This window comes from Schistocerca gregaria, chromosome 6 (genome assembly GCF_023897955.1).
Source record: "Schistocerca gregaria isolate iqSchGreg1 chromosome 6, iqSchGreg1.2, whole genome shotgun sequence".
NCBI classification, from domain to species: domain Eukaryota; kingdom Metazoa; phylum Arthropoda; class Insecta; order Orthoptera; family Acrididae; genus Schistocerca; species Schistocerca gregaria.
The window spans coordinates 501,824,390-501,840,112 of record NC_064925.1 but is presented as its reverse complement, the minus strand read 5'-3'; the positions used below and the strand labels follow the sequence as shown (position 1 = coordinate 501,840,112).

At 42.4% G+C, this 15,723-nt stretch overlaps 1 protein-coding gene across 1 annotated transcript in view; it reads right to left on the bottom strand.

Moving 5' to 3' along the window:
• Positions 1–15,723, bottom strand: part of LOC126278518 (uncharacterized) — an 867,389-nt gene that overhangs the window by 248,458 nt on the left and 603,208 nt on the right. The window contains exon 5 of the mRNA XM_049978683.1: positions 12,241–12,345. Within this exon, the coding sequence (XP_049834640.1) occupies positions 12,241–12,345 (105 nt within the window). The remainder of the gene's footprint in view (positions 1–12,240; positions 12,346–15,723) is intronic.

Genomic DNA, 15,723 nt, shown 5'->3' with positions numbered 1-15,723 from the left:
GGCGGAAGGTGCACGTGCCCGTCGACCTGGGACCGGACCGCAGCGACGCACGGATGCACGCCAAGACCGTAGGATCCTACGCAGTGCCGTAGGGGACCGCACCGCCACTTCCCAGCAAATTAGGGACACTGTTGCTCCTGGGGTATCGGCGAGGACCATTTGCAACCGTCTCCATGATGCTGGGCTACGGTCCCGCACACCGTTAGACCGTCTTCCGTTCACGCCCCAACATCGTGCAGCCCGCCTCCAGTGGTGTCGCGACAGGCGTGAATGGAGGGACGAATGGAGATGTGTCGTCTTCAGCGATGAGAGTCGCTTCTGCCTTGGTGCCAATGATGGTCGTATGCGTGTTTGGCGCCGTGCAGGTGAGCGCCACAATCAGGGCTGCATACGACCGAGACACACAGGGCCAACACCCGGCATCATGGTGTGGGGAGCGATCTCCTACACTGGCCGTACGCCTCTGGTGATCGTCGAGGGGACACTGAATAGTGCACGGTACATCCAAACCGTCATCGAACCCATCGTTCTACCATTCCTAGACCGGCAAGGGAACTTGTTGTTCCAACAGGACAATGCACGTCCGCATGTATACCGTGCCACCTAACGTGCTCTAGAAGATGTAAGTCAACTACCCTAGCCAGCAAGATCTCCGGATCTGTCCCCCATTGAGCACGTTTGGGACTGGATGAAGCGTCGTCTCACGCGGTCTGCACGTCCAGTACGAACGCTGGTCCAACTGAGGCGCCAGGTGGAAATGGCATGGCAAGCCGTTCCGCAGGACTACATCCAGCATCTCTACGATCGTCTCCATGGGAGAATAGCAGCCTGCATTGCTGCGAAAGGTGGATATACACTGTACTAGTGCCGACATTGTGCATGCTCTGTTGCCTGTGTCTATGTGCCTGTGGTTCTGTCAGTGTGATCATGTGATGTATGTGACCCCAAGAATGTGTCAATAAAGTTTGCCCTTCCTGGGACAATGAATTCACTGTGTTCTTATTTCAATTTCCAGGAGTGTAGTTTGCGAGTAATTTGCTGAAAACTTAATTTGGAACAAAATCGTTCTTATTAGCAGTGGATTAAGTATTTGTTATCTTAATTCTAGAAAGTTTTGGTTACAGCACGTGATGAAATCTATTAAATAATAAATCTATAACTTGTTCCAAGGAACTGATGGTAATAACAACCAAAACAAGGTCTCCTAAACTTGTAGTTCAGAGGGCATGTTCTATTATCAGTACCATTCTAAAAATTCTAGACATCAAAGTTTAAATGAAGGCGAGCTAAAACTTTTTCTCTGATTTTAACCAACTTAACTATACTCAAACAAAAAATTACGAAAATTCAAAATTAATACACAACCGAGTTATGAAATGTTATGCGTCTGCGAAAGCGGCCGTTTAGAGGCTGCTACTGTGGGCGTAGAGCGGATAACAGTAGATGTTCCCTTGGCCGTCCGTGGCGCCCATAGATAAATAAAGCCTCAGAGACAAGACTAGAGTCTTTACTTCGCACCCAGCCACCGTAGGATCCGCTCCAGTTAAACGTCGGAGTACGTGCTGCCTCGGATGACGTCAGAGACAGGATGTTAACTAAACGTGTATTTTCAGGAATAATATAAAGTGAACTCGCGAGGAATGTACAACCGTCCTGGATCGTTTAGATTTTGAGAAGTCTTCACTTCGCACCCTGCTACCGTACTGTCCGCGTCAGATAAACGCAGGATTTCGCACTGCCTCACATGACGTCACAGCAAGACTGCAACTAAACTCATGTTTTCGGTACAAATAGGAAACGAAAACGCGGGACTGTACACCATCCTGGATCGCTTAGATTTCACTGAAGTAACTGTTAGTGTGCCTTCCGTAATGTACACAAAACCGCATGGCAAGTGGTGACAATTACGTTCCACTTTTTCGGCGAGCAATTATTTTGATTATCAAAAAGTAGGGCGAAAGACAATTCAATAGGAACTTACCGTAGAAGTCGCCTCTGAACTGCTCATAGTGGTTTTATGGATAGGGAGATTTGTTATTAGTATTAACATAACGAATATTACGGTGATGTGGATGTGAAACTTTACTAAATATATACATCTACATCTACATGACTACTCTGCAATTCACATTTAAGTGCTTGGCAGAGGGTTCATCGAACCACAATCATACTATCTCTCTACTATTCCACTCCCGAACAGCGAGCGGGAAAAACGAACACCTAAACCTTTCTGTTCGAGCTCTGATTTCTCTTATTTTATTTTGATGATCATATATCAACCACAACTCAAAATCTTCATTTATAATCATAGTTGTGATCCCGCTGAACAAATAGAGAATCGAAACATTTCCTTCAGTGGGATGGACAAGAATGTGGACTTGGCAGACTGAGAACTATGGTCAGAACGTTCTCCATCGCTTTCTGGCTGACCACAGAAATAGTTTCTAGGCTCTCGTAAAAGACTGCGAACTATGTTTCAAATATTCTAATATTTTCTTATATTAATTATTATTATTGACCCGCCGCCCCACAGTAAGACATGATTGGAAGCTAAAAATTATTTGGTATTCTCGTAATTTTTTGACAAGATTATGTACTTCTGAAGAAAATTACTGTTTTTTGTCGTAATTTTTAGGTAACATCACGTACTCTTAAATGAAGTTTTGTAATAGCAGATACTTTCAGTGTTAAACTTGTGTTTACTTTATGACACAAACAAGCAGTCATGTTAAGATTTCTGGCTACTGGGAGAAAAAAAATCTAGTTGTTGTCTTCGTTAGCGACGTTTCTCTCCACGAGGCTAAAATCTAGCACGCCAGATTCTTTATTTCACGCTTCGCGGTGTAGTGCTACTTGGAATTCCACGCTGTGACGTCACCGGCTTCTGTTTCACGTGCGTTTTTACGTCCCTTGCCAGGACGGCTTTAGGCTGTTACACCAGCAGGGAGCCTACGTATCGATGCAGGGAAGACCACGGTGATCAGGAGGGCGCTACACTAGTCACCAGGCATTGCTGAGCGCAAAAGAATTTTACCACGGTGAGCAAAAATTGATCACACGACATTTCATTCGGCTATTATGTCGCAACGCGGTCTCTGGTAGATTACAGGATATCATTGGCCAGAGCATCGTTCTCTTTGCTCGTCTCGCATTTCATTACAAGAAGTCGGATTTGTACTAGGAATAGTTAGAATACAGCCGGACGGGAGGAGTGGGGGGGGGGGGGGGGGAGGGTAGGGGGGGGGGGTAGGAAGTCGCAAGATATTGATCAAAGCGATTATCACACTGATGTTTAACTTTTATGTCGAACACACACTGAAGGAGGAAGTGTAGGAACTGTGCCGAAAAGAATCAGAGACACAAGTTTGACTTATTTGTCCATATGCGTCATGTTAAGTTAGAACAGACGCCAATACAGTTGGCACTGTAATGTTCATTGCGTTGAAAATTCAGAAAATAATATAGTGACTGTATCAATTCCCAGTTCTGTTAACATTTTTTCTCTCTGAAAAGATGTCATATTCGTCGTTGACTGCAGCAATTATTTATTACACAACTGTAATTTCGACCTTCGGGCCATTTTCGAGTGGTTGTTGTTGTTGTCTTCAGTCCTGAGACTGGTTTGATGCAGCTCTCCATGCTACTCTATCCTGTGCAAGCTACTTCATCTCCCAGTACCTACTGCAACCTACATCCTTCTGAATCTGCTTAGTGTACTCATCTCTCGGTCTCCCTCTACGATTTTTACCCTCCACGCTGCCCTCCAATGCTAAATTTGTGATCCCTTGATGCCTCAAAACATGTCCTACCAACCGATCCCTTCTTCTAGTCAAGTTGTGCCACAAACTTCTCTTCTCCCCAATCCTATTCAATACCTCCTCATTAGTTACGTGATCTATCCACCTTATCTTCAGTATTCTTCTGTAGCATTTCGAGTGGTACTGCAGAAGATTTTGCTTCAGAACATGTTAGACATTAAAATCCTCCGACATGTAAATACGTCATCCTCAAAAAAACAGAGACGTCGGAAGATTTTGAAGTCTCACATATGCTGAAGGAAAATATTTTGCAGTACCAATCGACAAAAGCTCAAAGACAAAAGTGCAGTTGCGTAACAAATAGTTTCTACACTCAATTGCGAATATGATGGCGTTACAAAATTCTGCATGTATCTCAACCCCGACCATGAGAAGTTAATCAGTTAACAGGTTAGTCCATGTCATGGATCTCGGTCAACACCCGCACCTCAACGAATCAAGTATCGTTCACAATGGAAGACTCCTACGTAGTAATGTTATTATTGTAAAGTTATTATTTTGCGATTTTTGGCTGTTTTAATGTTTGTTGACGAGCCAGTTGATGCTAACCTGTACCCTCGGACATGTTTTCGAATATCTCGACGTGTCCTGTCACGAGCTGGACAATATAATTCAATATGTAGAATTTAAAAATTGTTGAAATGTTCCAACGTGCCAATAACATAATACTACAACGTATCTGCTTTTCAGTTAGTGTTTTTCACATTTTGTAGAGTGGGATGAAATTTCATACGTGTGTCCATGCAGTTACTACAATTGAAAAGCTTAGTGTGCTTGATGATTACCAATCGAATCTACCAGTAATAATAAAGATTTTTCATGACAGCTAATTGTGGCACTACGTGATTTTTCAAATGTTCAAATGTGTGTGAAATCTTATGGAACTTAACTGCTAAGGTCATCAGTCCCTAAGCTTACACACTACTTAATCTAAATTATCCTGAGGACAAACACACACACCCATGCCCCAGGGAGGACTCGAACCTCCGCCGGGACCAGCAGCACAGTCCATGACTGCAGTACCTTAGTCCGCTCGTCTAATCCCGCGCAACGTGATTTTTGACAGGTGAAGTTGTAGGTATCAATAGTTTCACCAGCTGCTTCAGTGGAGACGAAAACCACTGCCTTATGACCATTGGATTTTCCCACTTTGTATTCGGAAATGTCTGGGTTAATTACAACGTAACGAACTTGTAAATTTCTCGTAACGTCCCTCTGTGACGAACTGAATTGTATCGTGGTCTCTTGAGACCATCTTAAAATTTTTCGACTTATATTTTGCTTGCAACCATGTCTAGTTGTATTCTTTGATCTAGAATTGTTTGTATAAGCTACCAGAAATTCATTGTGAAACATGCCGCAAGCAGTGAAGCAATGTCTCAGATGAAGACAGACGATAAACTTGGATAAATAGCTCTCGCTGCCCATTCCATGTAACGAAAAAAAGTGAGGAGATATTCAGAAAAGTGACTGAGTGATGCAGACGTCCATAAGCTGGAACATCAATAAAGCATAATGCAGTTAGAAACTGGTAAAGTAATATTGTGACTATATTGGTTTCGGCTATGTTCTGCTGTAGGACCATCGCATGCCAAATTGTGCTCGATACATTGTAATGATGACGGCAGTATAGACCGATTTCCGACAATAATCAGCACCAACTGCAGAAGGCACATAATTATCACATTATAACATTGGACTCAAGGCTTTCTCTGCCATAAACCCATACAAATTTACAGCATGCAGATTTTAATTAAAGCGTCTGTGAAAGAAAAATTTCGGCAGTAGCTTGTAACAATAAAATCACACTTCAGTAACGTGGCATGCGCCATCGAACGACTACAGAGAACAGGACTTCCTTTGATGTCTGCGCTGGAAATTCACGATTTCGTTAGGGCGAAACGAAGGAATCCGAGATTACGTTTAATTCGCAATGTCAACTCGTTTCTAGCGGGGAAGTCAGAGAAATATTTTGAAACTTTTAATCCTGGCGAGACAGTTGCCGTCTGATATTGTGTGAAGTGGAGAATCTTTTGAAACTCTAAAGATGTTTTGAAAGTAAAAAATACATTTTTTCCAGACAATTTGGAAAATAATTTGTAATAACTGTTAAAAGGGACGGCTAATAGCTCTCCGTACGGTACAATTGCTCATTAAGTGTTTTATACTACACGGAGGTCCAGTTTCGAAGAGTTTCATTCCTTTGTACTCTTAATAAATATTTCCCTTATTGTGGCGCATGTCCCGGAATTTTAATGCATATTCACTTTTATGAGATAAAGCGTGCACTTTTTTTTTGTTTTTAGAGAAAACTAGTCACGTATGCAGTGATGATACTTTGCACTTCACAGTATGGACAAAGACGTTCTTCCTTATGTCCTACGACTATTTATCTGGTTAGAAAAGGTGAAGTCCGTATGAACAGCAGTACATCGAAATGATAAATCTTAGTCAGAAATGTTAATTATTCGTTACCATTAATAATACGTAGCCTGTTAAAGTAACTATACCGTACAGAAGCCAAGTCAGCGAATACCAAGACTAAATCATTATCACTATCAGTTACTTATAAAATTATGAGTATATTTCACGTATATTCTGTCATTGTACGCCTTAATTTCTTATTTTGAACCAAATCCGAATCATTCCTTTACATGTAATGTCATCTGTGGAAGTGCTTTATGGATTTCTGGTCCACGTATGTGGTCGACGGACCTGGAGGTCGCTGGCTCCGATAGTAAAGGTGTGGGATGTTTAAGCAGTGTTCCACAACAATTGTTACTTAGAAGAAGAGTCATGTGTGAGCCTTGCAAGCGCTCTGGCTGAAACTACTGTGTATTATACAACACCGACGTAGTACTTCACAACATCACCTCCAGGCAATGTAGCGTTTCCTTTAGCATTGTAAATCATGTGGGCCAGTAGTAATTGTTTGGCCATTTATGAACACAGTTCAGTTTACGTGTGTATATGCGTTATTGCGTTATTCCGAGTCATACTGCCTGTGGTAGGTTCCTGAACTATACCCTTAAAATTAACTTAGCGTTCTAATTTTAGACAGGAAACGGTGTTATTTTCTTAACACAGGCTGTCAGAAATTGTTTTTGTCTTGAAATACCATTTTACCAGTTGATTCTAGTTACGTCGTGCAGCCAGTTACGCAGTATCGTAAACCATTTTAGTTTTAGGAAACGTCAGTTATTACTCTGAAAGTAATACTATTCAACAAACGTTCAAGATAAATGAGCAGTTTTTATTCTGCATTTCCGTGTTTGCAAAGTGTAGCGAGTGTAGCTTCATTTGTGTGTACTTATGACTATGGAACATCTACGCGAAAAAAAAAAAAAGCTGCCGATTAATATCATTTGTTATTTGGCAGGTAGCTTTGTTTTAAACCGTACAGAAAGTTTTCGTAACCGTTCATATGAGGGAATGATTTGGTTGTTAAATAGTTTCGCTTGGTACATGACGTGATCAGTAATCATCTTGGGGTTGAAGCTCTTTTTTCCGTGTTTGCTTTAACAATACATATGTCTTTGGATAGGGTCCGCCATTAGCAAAACACAATTTTGTTTTCTAAGGCAAACGTGTTTCACTGCAGTTGCAGCATCAGCCATAAAATAAAAGCCCACTAAACGTGCTGCAACTGCAGTGAAACATGTTTGGCTTAAAAAAGAAAACTGTGTTTTGCTAAAGGTGGACCTAATCCAAAAACACATAACGTGATCAGTATTTAACGTAAAAATTGGTTCAATAGTATTCTCATGAAATAGTTAATACAGACAATTAATAATTGAAATTAATTTGGTTCAATTATTGTAATTTGTATACTCGTTAAAATGTATGTAGGTTTGGCAGTAGCGAGCATAATTTTATCTTGGTACAATACATCGTTTCAGATTTGCGACACCTAAGTGAAACTATATGCTATCCGAAGTGTTTTATCCACTGATTATGGTGTGTTTATGGGAATAATAATTAACTTGGTGTCTTATTTCCTAATAAGCATTAGTAACACGATCACGGCCAAACCTTTTCTGAAATAACAGCTTACGCGATTTGTACAGGGTGGCGCAAAAGGAAGTAGACACTTGGCACTGATTGAAACGGAAGATTGAATTTAGGTTTCCCTACAAATACAGACCATACTTAAATTATTTTGTATGTTCAAACAGTTTTCCATCTTCATCAACACATCTTTGAAATCTTTCTCGATCACTGTTAGATATTCTATGGCGTAGTGTGGTATCACTGTCCAAACCATGAAATGCATCGTGTAAGTAGACTTTCAGTACCGCAATGATCTGAGGCTTATGAGAATACACAGAGTCCTTGACAACAACGCATAGAAAAAAGAATCCATGGACCTGATATCGTGGAGGCATGTTAATACCTGCCCTTCGAACAATCATTTCTCCTCGGGTAGTTTCTTTTAAATAATTGTGAACGGCAGTGTGGTGGAGAACCAACGAGTGGTAAATAAATTCCTTGGATGTTTTTAGCACACATTGCAAGTCCTGATGCCGAGTAATCCTGAAGCATATCCAAAAAGTTATTTCCTCTCACTGTTTCTTCAAAAATACACTCCTGGAAATTGAAATAAGAACACCATGAATTCATTGTCCCAGGAAGGGGAAACTTTATTGACACATCAGATACATTACATGATCACACTGACAGAACCACAGGCACACAGACACAGGCAACAGAGCATGCACAATATCGGCACAAGTACAGTGTATATCCACCTTCCGCAGCAATGCAGGGTGCTATTCTCCCATGGAGACGATTGTAGAGATGCTGGATGTAGTCCTGTGGAACGGCTTGCCATGCCATTTCCACCTGGCGCCTCAGTTGGACCAGCGTTCGTGCTGGACGTGCAGACCGCGTGAGACGACGCTTCATCCAGTCCCAAACATGCTCAATGGGGGACAGATCCGGAGATCCTGCTGGCTAGGGTAGTTGACTTACACCTTCTAGAGCACTTTGGGTGGCACGGGATATATGAGGACATACATTGTCCTGTTGGAACAGCCAAGTTCCCTTGCCGGTCTAGGAATGGTAGAACGATGGGTTCGATGACGGTTTCGATGTACCGTGCACTATTCAGCGTCCCCTCCACGATCACCAGAAGTGTACGGCCAGTGTAGGAGATCGCTCCCCACACCATGATGCCGGGTGTTGGCCCTGTGTGTCTCGGTCGTATGCAGCCCTGATTGTGGCGCTCACCTGCACGGCGCCAAACACGCATACGACCATCATTGGCACCAAGGCAGAAGCGACTCTCATCGCTGAAGACGACACATCTCCATTCGTCCCTCCATTCACGCCTGTCGCGACACCACTGGAGGCGGGCTGCACGATGTTGGGGCGTGAGCGGAAGACGGCCTAACGGTGTGCGGGACCGTAGCCCAGCATCATGGAGACGGTTGCAAATGGTCCTCGCCGATACCCCAGGAGCAACAGTGTCCCTAATTTGCTGGGAAGTGGCGGTGCGGTCCCCTACGGCACTGCGTAGGATCCTACGGTCTTGGCTTGCATCCGTGCGTCGCTGCGGTCCGGTCCCAGGTCGACGGGCACGTGCACCTTCCGCCGACCACTGGCGACAACATCGATTTACTGTGGAGACCTCACGCCCCACGTGTTGAGCAATTCGGCGGTACGTCCACCCGGCCTCCCGCATGCCCACTATACGCCCTCGCTCAAAGTCCGTCAACTGCACATACGGTTCACGTCCACGCTGTCGCGGCATGCTACCAGTGTTAAAGACTGCGATGGAGCTCCGTATGCCACGGCAAACTGGCTGAAACTGGCGGCGGCGGTGCACAAATGCTGCGCAGCTAGCGCCATTCGACGGCAAACACCGCGGTTCCTGGTGTGTCCGCTGTGCCGTGCGTGTGATCATTGCTTGTACAGCCCTCTCGCAGTGTCCGGAGCAAGTATGGTGGGTCTGACACACCGGTGTCAATGTGTTCTTTTTTCCATTTCCAGGAGTGTATATGGTCCAGGTACCCCAAATGATGATTTTGCCCCCAAAACACACCAGGTTGATTTAGTGGTTCTTCAAATCTATCTCGTATGTCGTATACTGTTTGTGTAGACGGTTGTTTTGATCTAAAATGTTCTCCTCATTCATTAACAACTGCAGCAGCACCACTTTTATAAAATGTTTTTATCGCGAATATCCTTTCCTCTTTCGTTTACGTCATGACAATACCGCTGCATCCACGTCTCACAGATCACCCTTTCAACAATTCACTAGTATCATTTCTATGTTTGTTTCGTTTGTCATTACATTGTATGCAAACTTGGCAAGACTTAATTAGAACCATTTGCTAACAACAGCTTAAGGGTTTAAAACTTCCTCCTATACTACACCTTGCGGTTACTTTTCTTTCCTTTTAACCAATTGTCCAGTGACTTTTGCGGCACACTGTATGATTTTGTTGTGCAAAGGAGGAGTGGAATACAGCATTTCGGCGTAGAAAAGAATGGCGTACATCTTTTGTAAACAACAACTATCCAGTGCGATGAATACCTTGTTTTGCTGTGCAGACTACTAGAAGATGAGCGTAATTAAATAATAAGATTTCGGACGTTGTAGTGGCGCGAAAGTGAGTGGGAAGTAACGGAAACGTTCCACTCCCGGCTTCATGACGAGAAGGGACATCAGTTAAAACTCGCCGTCACATTTGGTGCTTCTGAGAGGGAACGTAACCAGTGCTGGCTACATTTCACGCATTGGTATCCACGTTCCACTGCCGTTTGCTCGACAGGAACGTGATGTGATTTTTCAGCAGGACAATGCACATCTACATAAGGCTGCCCTGAGGTAACGTGCCCTTCATGTTGTATTAAAACTGCCCTGACCAGAGAGATCACCAGATCTGTCTCCATCTGAACACGTATACGACATAGTGGAACACGAACTTATTCTTTCTACAGAGCCTGGGAGAACCATTGCCGAATTGCAACCAAATGGTGCAACGTACTTGGGACAAGCAATCGCAGAATGCCATTCGGTATATTCACGATCGTTTACATGCCAGAATACACACAAGTGTTGCTGCCAGAGTGCGGTATACTGTGTATGGCTGCGACAGTTTGGGCACCCTTTCCTATAACATGTGCATCGCATTTGGTATGAATTTGTTATCGTATAGCCACCGGTCTTGCTCCAGTGGCAACACCGTTCCTTCTGAGATCACAGAAGTCAAGCGCTGTCGGTCTAGGTTAGGACTTGCATGTTTGACCATCCACGTCTGCCCAGCATTGTTGGCAAGTGGGTTGCATTGAGCCCTTGTGAGGCCAATAGAGGAGCTATTTTATTGAAAAATAGCGGCTCCGGTCATGGAAGCTGACTACGAGAGCAGTGTGCTGACAAGATGTCCCTCCATACCTGCCTCAGGATGACACGGCGGTCGGTCAGTAGCGATTAGCCTTTCTGGATTGTTCGCATGGATTCTAATTTGTTATCATATGATTCTACAACGATGAACTGCGTGTCACATCACTTGTCAATATAACAGCCTTGTCCTAAACAGTATAGCATTTTTTCTCGTAGTGTATTAACGTAGCCCATTTCAGGTAGAAAGACGTGAAAATTCATTTGATGAGAGGTGCAGAATGCGAACTTTTCATTCGACTATTTCTACGGAGTATCATAAAAGAGCAGGAGGCAGAAGAATTTCTTAAAGCGGCCATTAAAAAATATGATGATCACAACCAAGATACTAGAATATTACTTAAAGCATTAAAAATTAGGCTCCGCCCGAACAGGCCATGAACGCCGAAGGGTGCCGACGGCCTCCGTGGCATCCTTAGCCCACAGGTATCACTGGATGCGGATATGGAGGGCATGTGGTCATCACACCGCTCTTCCAGCCGTGTGTCAGTTTACTAGATCGGAGCGGCTACTTTTCGCTCAAGTAGCTCCACAGTTTGCTTCACAAGGGCTGACTGCACCCCGCTTGCCAAGAGCGCTCGACAAACCGGATGGTCACCCATCCAAGTGCTAGCCCGGTCCGACAGTGTTTAACTTCGGTGATCTGACAGGAACTGGTGTTACCACTGTGGAAAGGCCGTTGGCTTATTTAAAGCATTACTAACTGAATTTCAGATAATTGAAGGCTATGTGTAACTCTAGACACGCTGTAGATGAAAATGGATTCTTAATTCCCGAAAAAATGCAATTTTTGACAATATGGTTTGCAAAATCATTGTCGTGCGAACTCTTCAAAGAAATTAAAGTTACAGCAATCCAACATGAAGGAAGCATGGAGAAAGTTCACAAATTGGTCGTAATGGCCAACTGCGATGTTGTGAAGTAAACTTCAAGGAAATTATGGTGTTATGGATATATTTTCGAAATTTTTATAGCTTTGTTACCACTAGCTGTAATCCCAGTAACTAAGCCACTCACCCGCAGCATGCGCATCTGGTCCTCGAAGTCGGACTCTGCGAACGTGATGGTGGCGCTGCATGTGATGTTGGCCTGTTCCAGCTCCGTCACGAGGTCGTTCACCGCCTGCGAGGAGAGAACAGAACGTCGTGAGCAACATCTGGGAAACAACATGGTACTGATGAGCTGCAGCGCGGTAATATTGCCGTAAATACGTCTGTGAAGTACCGGGATCCTTGTATGAAGTTAATAGGCGTTTACTGTCAGTATAGATCTACGGTAGAGGTAATGCGCACCAGAGCTTGACAGCGAACTGTCGGATAATACTCTTACATAGATAAGCTTAATACATAAAATTTTAGTCGTATTCTTCAAAGAGCATAGTGACAACTTTGGAAGACTGTAGGTGGTGTGCAGCTGATATCAGTCATGTGACTCACTGGTGACTGTAAGTGCTGTAGCGAGAAGCAGAGTTAAAAACATATCTTGAGGTAAAATACTTTGACACTTCACAGTATGTGGTGTGACGGCATATTCCGCGATATGTTAATCGAATGACACCAGAACCGGAAGCTGGTAGATTTGGCTGTAAAACTGACAGTTTGGTAGGATGCAAAACATGGAATATGTTAAAACTTTATGATACGGCAGGAAGCAAATGAGAAAAATGGAGGTTTGGTAGAACAAAACAAAATGTATATTCTCCTTTTTTTTGTATTTGAGTAGTCAATCTTTGGACTGGTTTGATGCGACCCGCCATGAATCCCTATCCTGTGGCAACATCTTCATCTCAGAGTAGCACTTATACCCTGCATCCTCAGTTATTTCTTGGGTGTTTTCTAGTCTTTCGTTTCCTCTTCTATTTTCTTATACTTCTCATCACTTTCGTCTTTCTTCGATTTACTCTCAGTTCATATTTCTTACTCATTACACTGTTTAGTTCATTCAACAGATCCTGTCATTCTTCTTCACTTTCATTGAGGACAGCAATATCATCAACGAATCTTGTCACTGATATCCTTCAGCCATGAATTTTAATTCCACATTGAACCTCCCTTTTATTTCCGACATTGCTTCTTCTATGTATAGACAGACTGATCATTAGGGGGAAGTGTTACATTCCTGGCTTACACCCTTTTTAATCCTAATACTTCGTTCTTGACTGCGATTCTTATTGTTCCCTCTTGGCTCTTGTACATATTGTACATTCCACGTCTTTCCTAATAGTGTAAGTAGGCTGTTTAGGTTTTTTTAATTGGTAACGCCACGTAGCGCTCTGTATGAAAATCACTGGCTGTACTGTGTGCGGTCTGTGGCTAGTTTGCATTGTTGTCTGTCATTGTAGTGTTGGGCAGCTGGATGTGAACAGCGCGTAGCGTTGCGCAGTTGGAGGTGAGCCGCCAGCAGTGGTGGATGTGGGGACTGAGATGGCGGAGTTTTGAGAGCGGATGATCTGGACAGAGACAGTAAATTTGTAAGGCTGGATATTATGAACTTATATATATATATATATATATATATATATATATATATATATATATATATATATATACTTTTGAACACTATTAAAGTAAATACATTGTTTGTTCTCTATCAAAATGTTTCGTTTGCTAACTATGCCCATCAGTAGTTAGTGTCTTCAGTAGTTAGAATCTTTTATTTAGCTGGCAAAAGTGCCGCTCACTGTATTGCAGTAGTTCGAGTAACGAAGATTGATTTGTGAAAGATATAGTTTAATGTTAGTCAGGGCCATTCTTTTGTAGGGATTATTAAAAATCAGATTGCGTTGCGCTAAAAATATTTTGTGTCAGTTTAGTGTTGATCAGAATAAGTAAAGAGAGTTGTGTCTGAGTACGTTCAGTTTTCCTCAGCTGTTTGAAAAGCAAATATTGTAAGAGGTTTACCAGCAAAGCAATTCATTAATTTTTCAAAGGGACGTTACATATGTCGACCCTTAGCCGAGGATACCTCACTGGAGTCTTCTGATTTTTCCTTATAGTTTCTGTAATTAGTGTAGCTATTGTTTATTACTAGAGCGTAATTATAGAGAGAATTTCCTTTGTAGTTGTAGTTTTTCATTGTTGCACAGTAAAACAGTTGTGCCATGCATGTAGATTTGCACCAAGTATTTCGCAGCTGCGCTTGCAATTAACGAGATATTATTTTCAGTGCTATGTTAATGTGTTCTCTTATTTTTCCTCTTCAAATTGTGATTTTTTGTGTTATCGTGTGAAATATTGTGACAATAATGGCGTGCGAAAAGCGTAATACTAGGCTCCAAAGTAAACTGAGAAATGACAGTGAAGACGAAAGCAGTGTGTTAGCGCCACCGAGTAATGAATTAACTAATGTTCAAAGTAGTAATTTGGTAATTGTGCATAGGGAAATGGAGCGGGCTGCAAATAACGGTGTAGTCAGTAAAACAATTAGTGAACAGGGAAGCATTATCGATCGATCGGTCGGGAACAGCTCGCCTCAGGATTCCGAAATAACAGGACACAATCTTGCTAATACTGTAGATTCAGGTTTTGCGTCCTCACCGTATTCTCAAATAAATCAAGACACATTTCCTGCTTTTCAAAATGCTAATATTGCCGGTTCAAATGCACTGCCGATGCACTGAGGAACATGTTTCTGACACCAGTGCACTGTTATTTCGGTTAATGCAACAAATGGGACAAGGCTACAAAAGTTAGACACAACGCTTGAACAAAATCAGAAACAAATGGGACAAAATCTTCAAAAGTAGGACACGATGGAACACAATCAGAGACGAACACTGCAAAATCTTCAAAAGTTAGACACAATGGAAGAAAATCTTCGAACGTTAGACACCACATTTGAACAAACACATGAAGGTTTAACTGCTGAGTTACTTAAAATCGAATCGAAATAACAAAAAGTCTGTAATGACCTAAAACCACAAATTTGTGAGCGTTTCCAACCTATTTTTACGCGTCATGAAAATACATTACAGAATCACGAAGCAGCCATAAAAGAACTGCAAACTATTGTTTATGAAAATCACGACACCTTGCAAGCTAAAATTGACTCAGTTACCGATTCGGTTTCGCAACTTTCAAAAACTCAGGAAAACTTAAAGGACACAGTATATACGATTTCAACACAAATGGACACTCTGAAACATGGTTCAGAAAAACACAAAGAGGAAATAATTTCACTATCAGAGAAAGTAGCAGAACTTTCAGATCAGTTCACTAACTTAACTACAAAGGAAGATGATAATCTGAATGACACAAGACCTGCAGCCTTCACTGACACTGAAGAGTACGAACAAATTAGAAAATTCAAACAAAATCAAAATCAAATCAATACACAGTACAAAAAAGAAATCCGGGAAGTACAAGATCAGTTGGCACAAGTAATACAAGAATTACATGTTTCAGAGGACACTCGCGTTCCAGTACGGGAAGAGGGACATAGAAATACGGAACAACCGCAGAATAATAACACAGGAAATTATGAAAGAAATTGGCAAGGCGC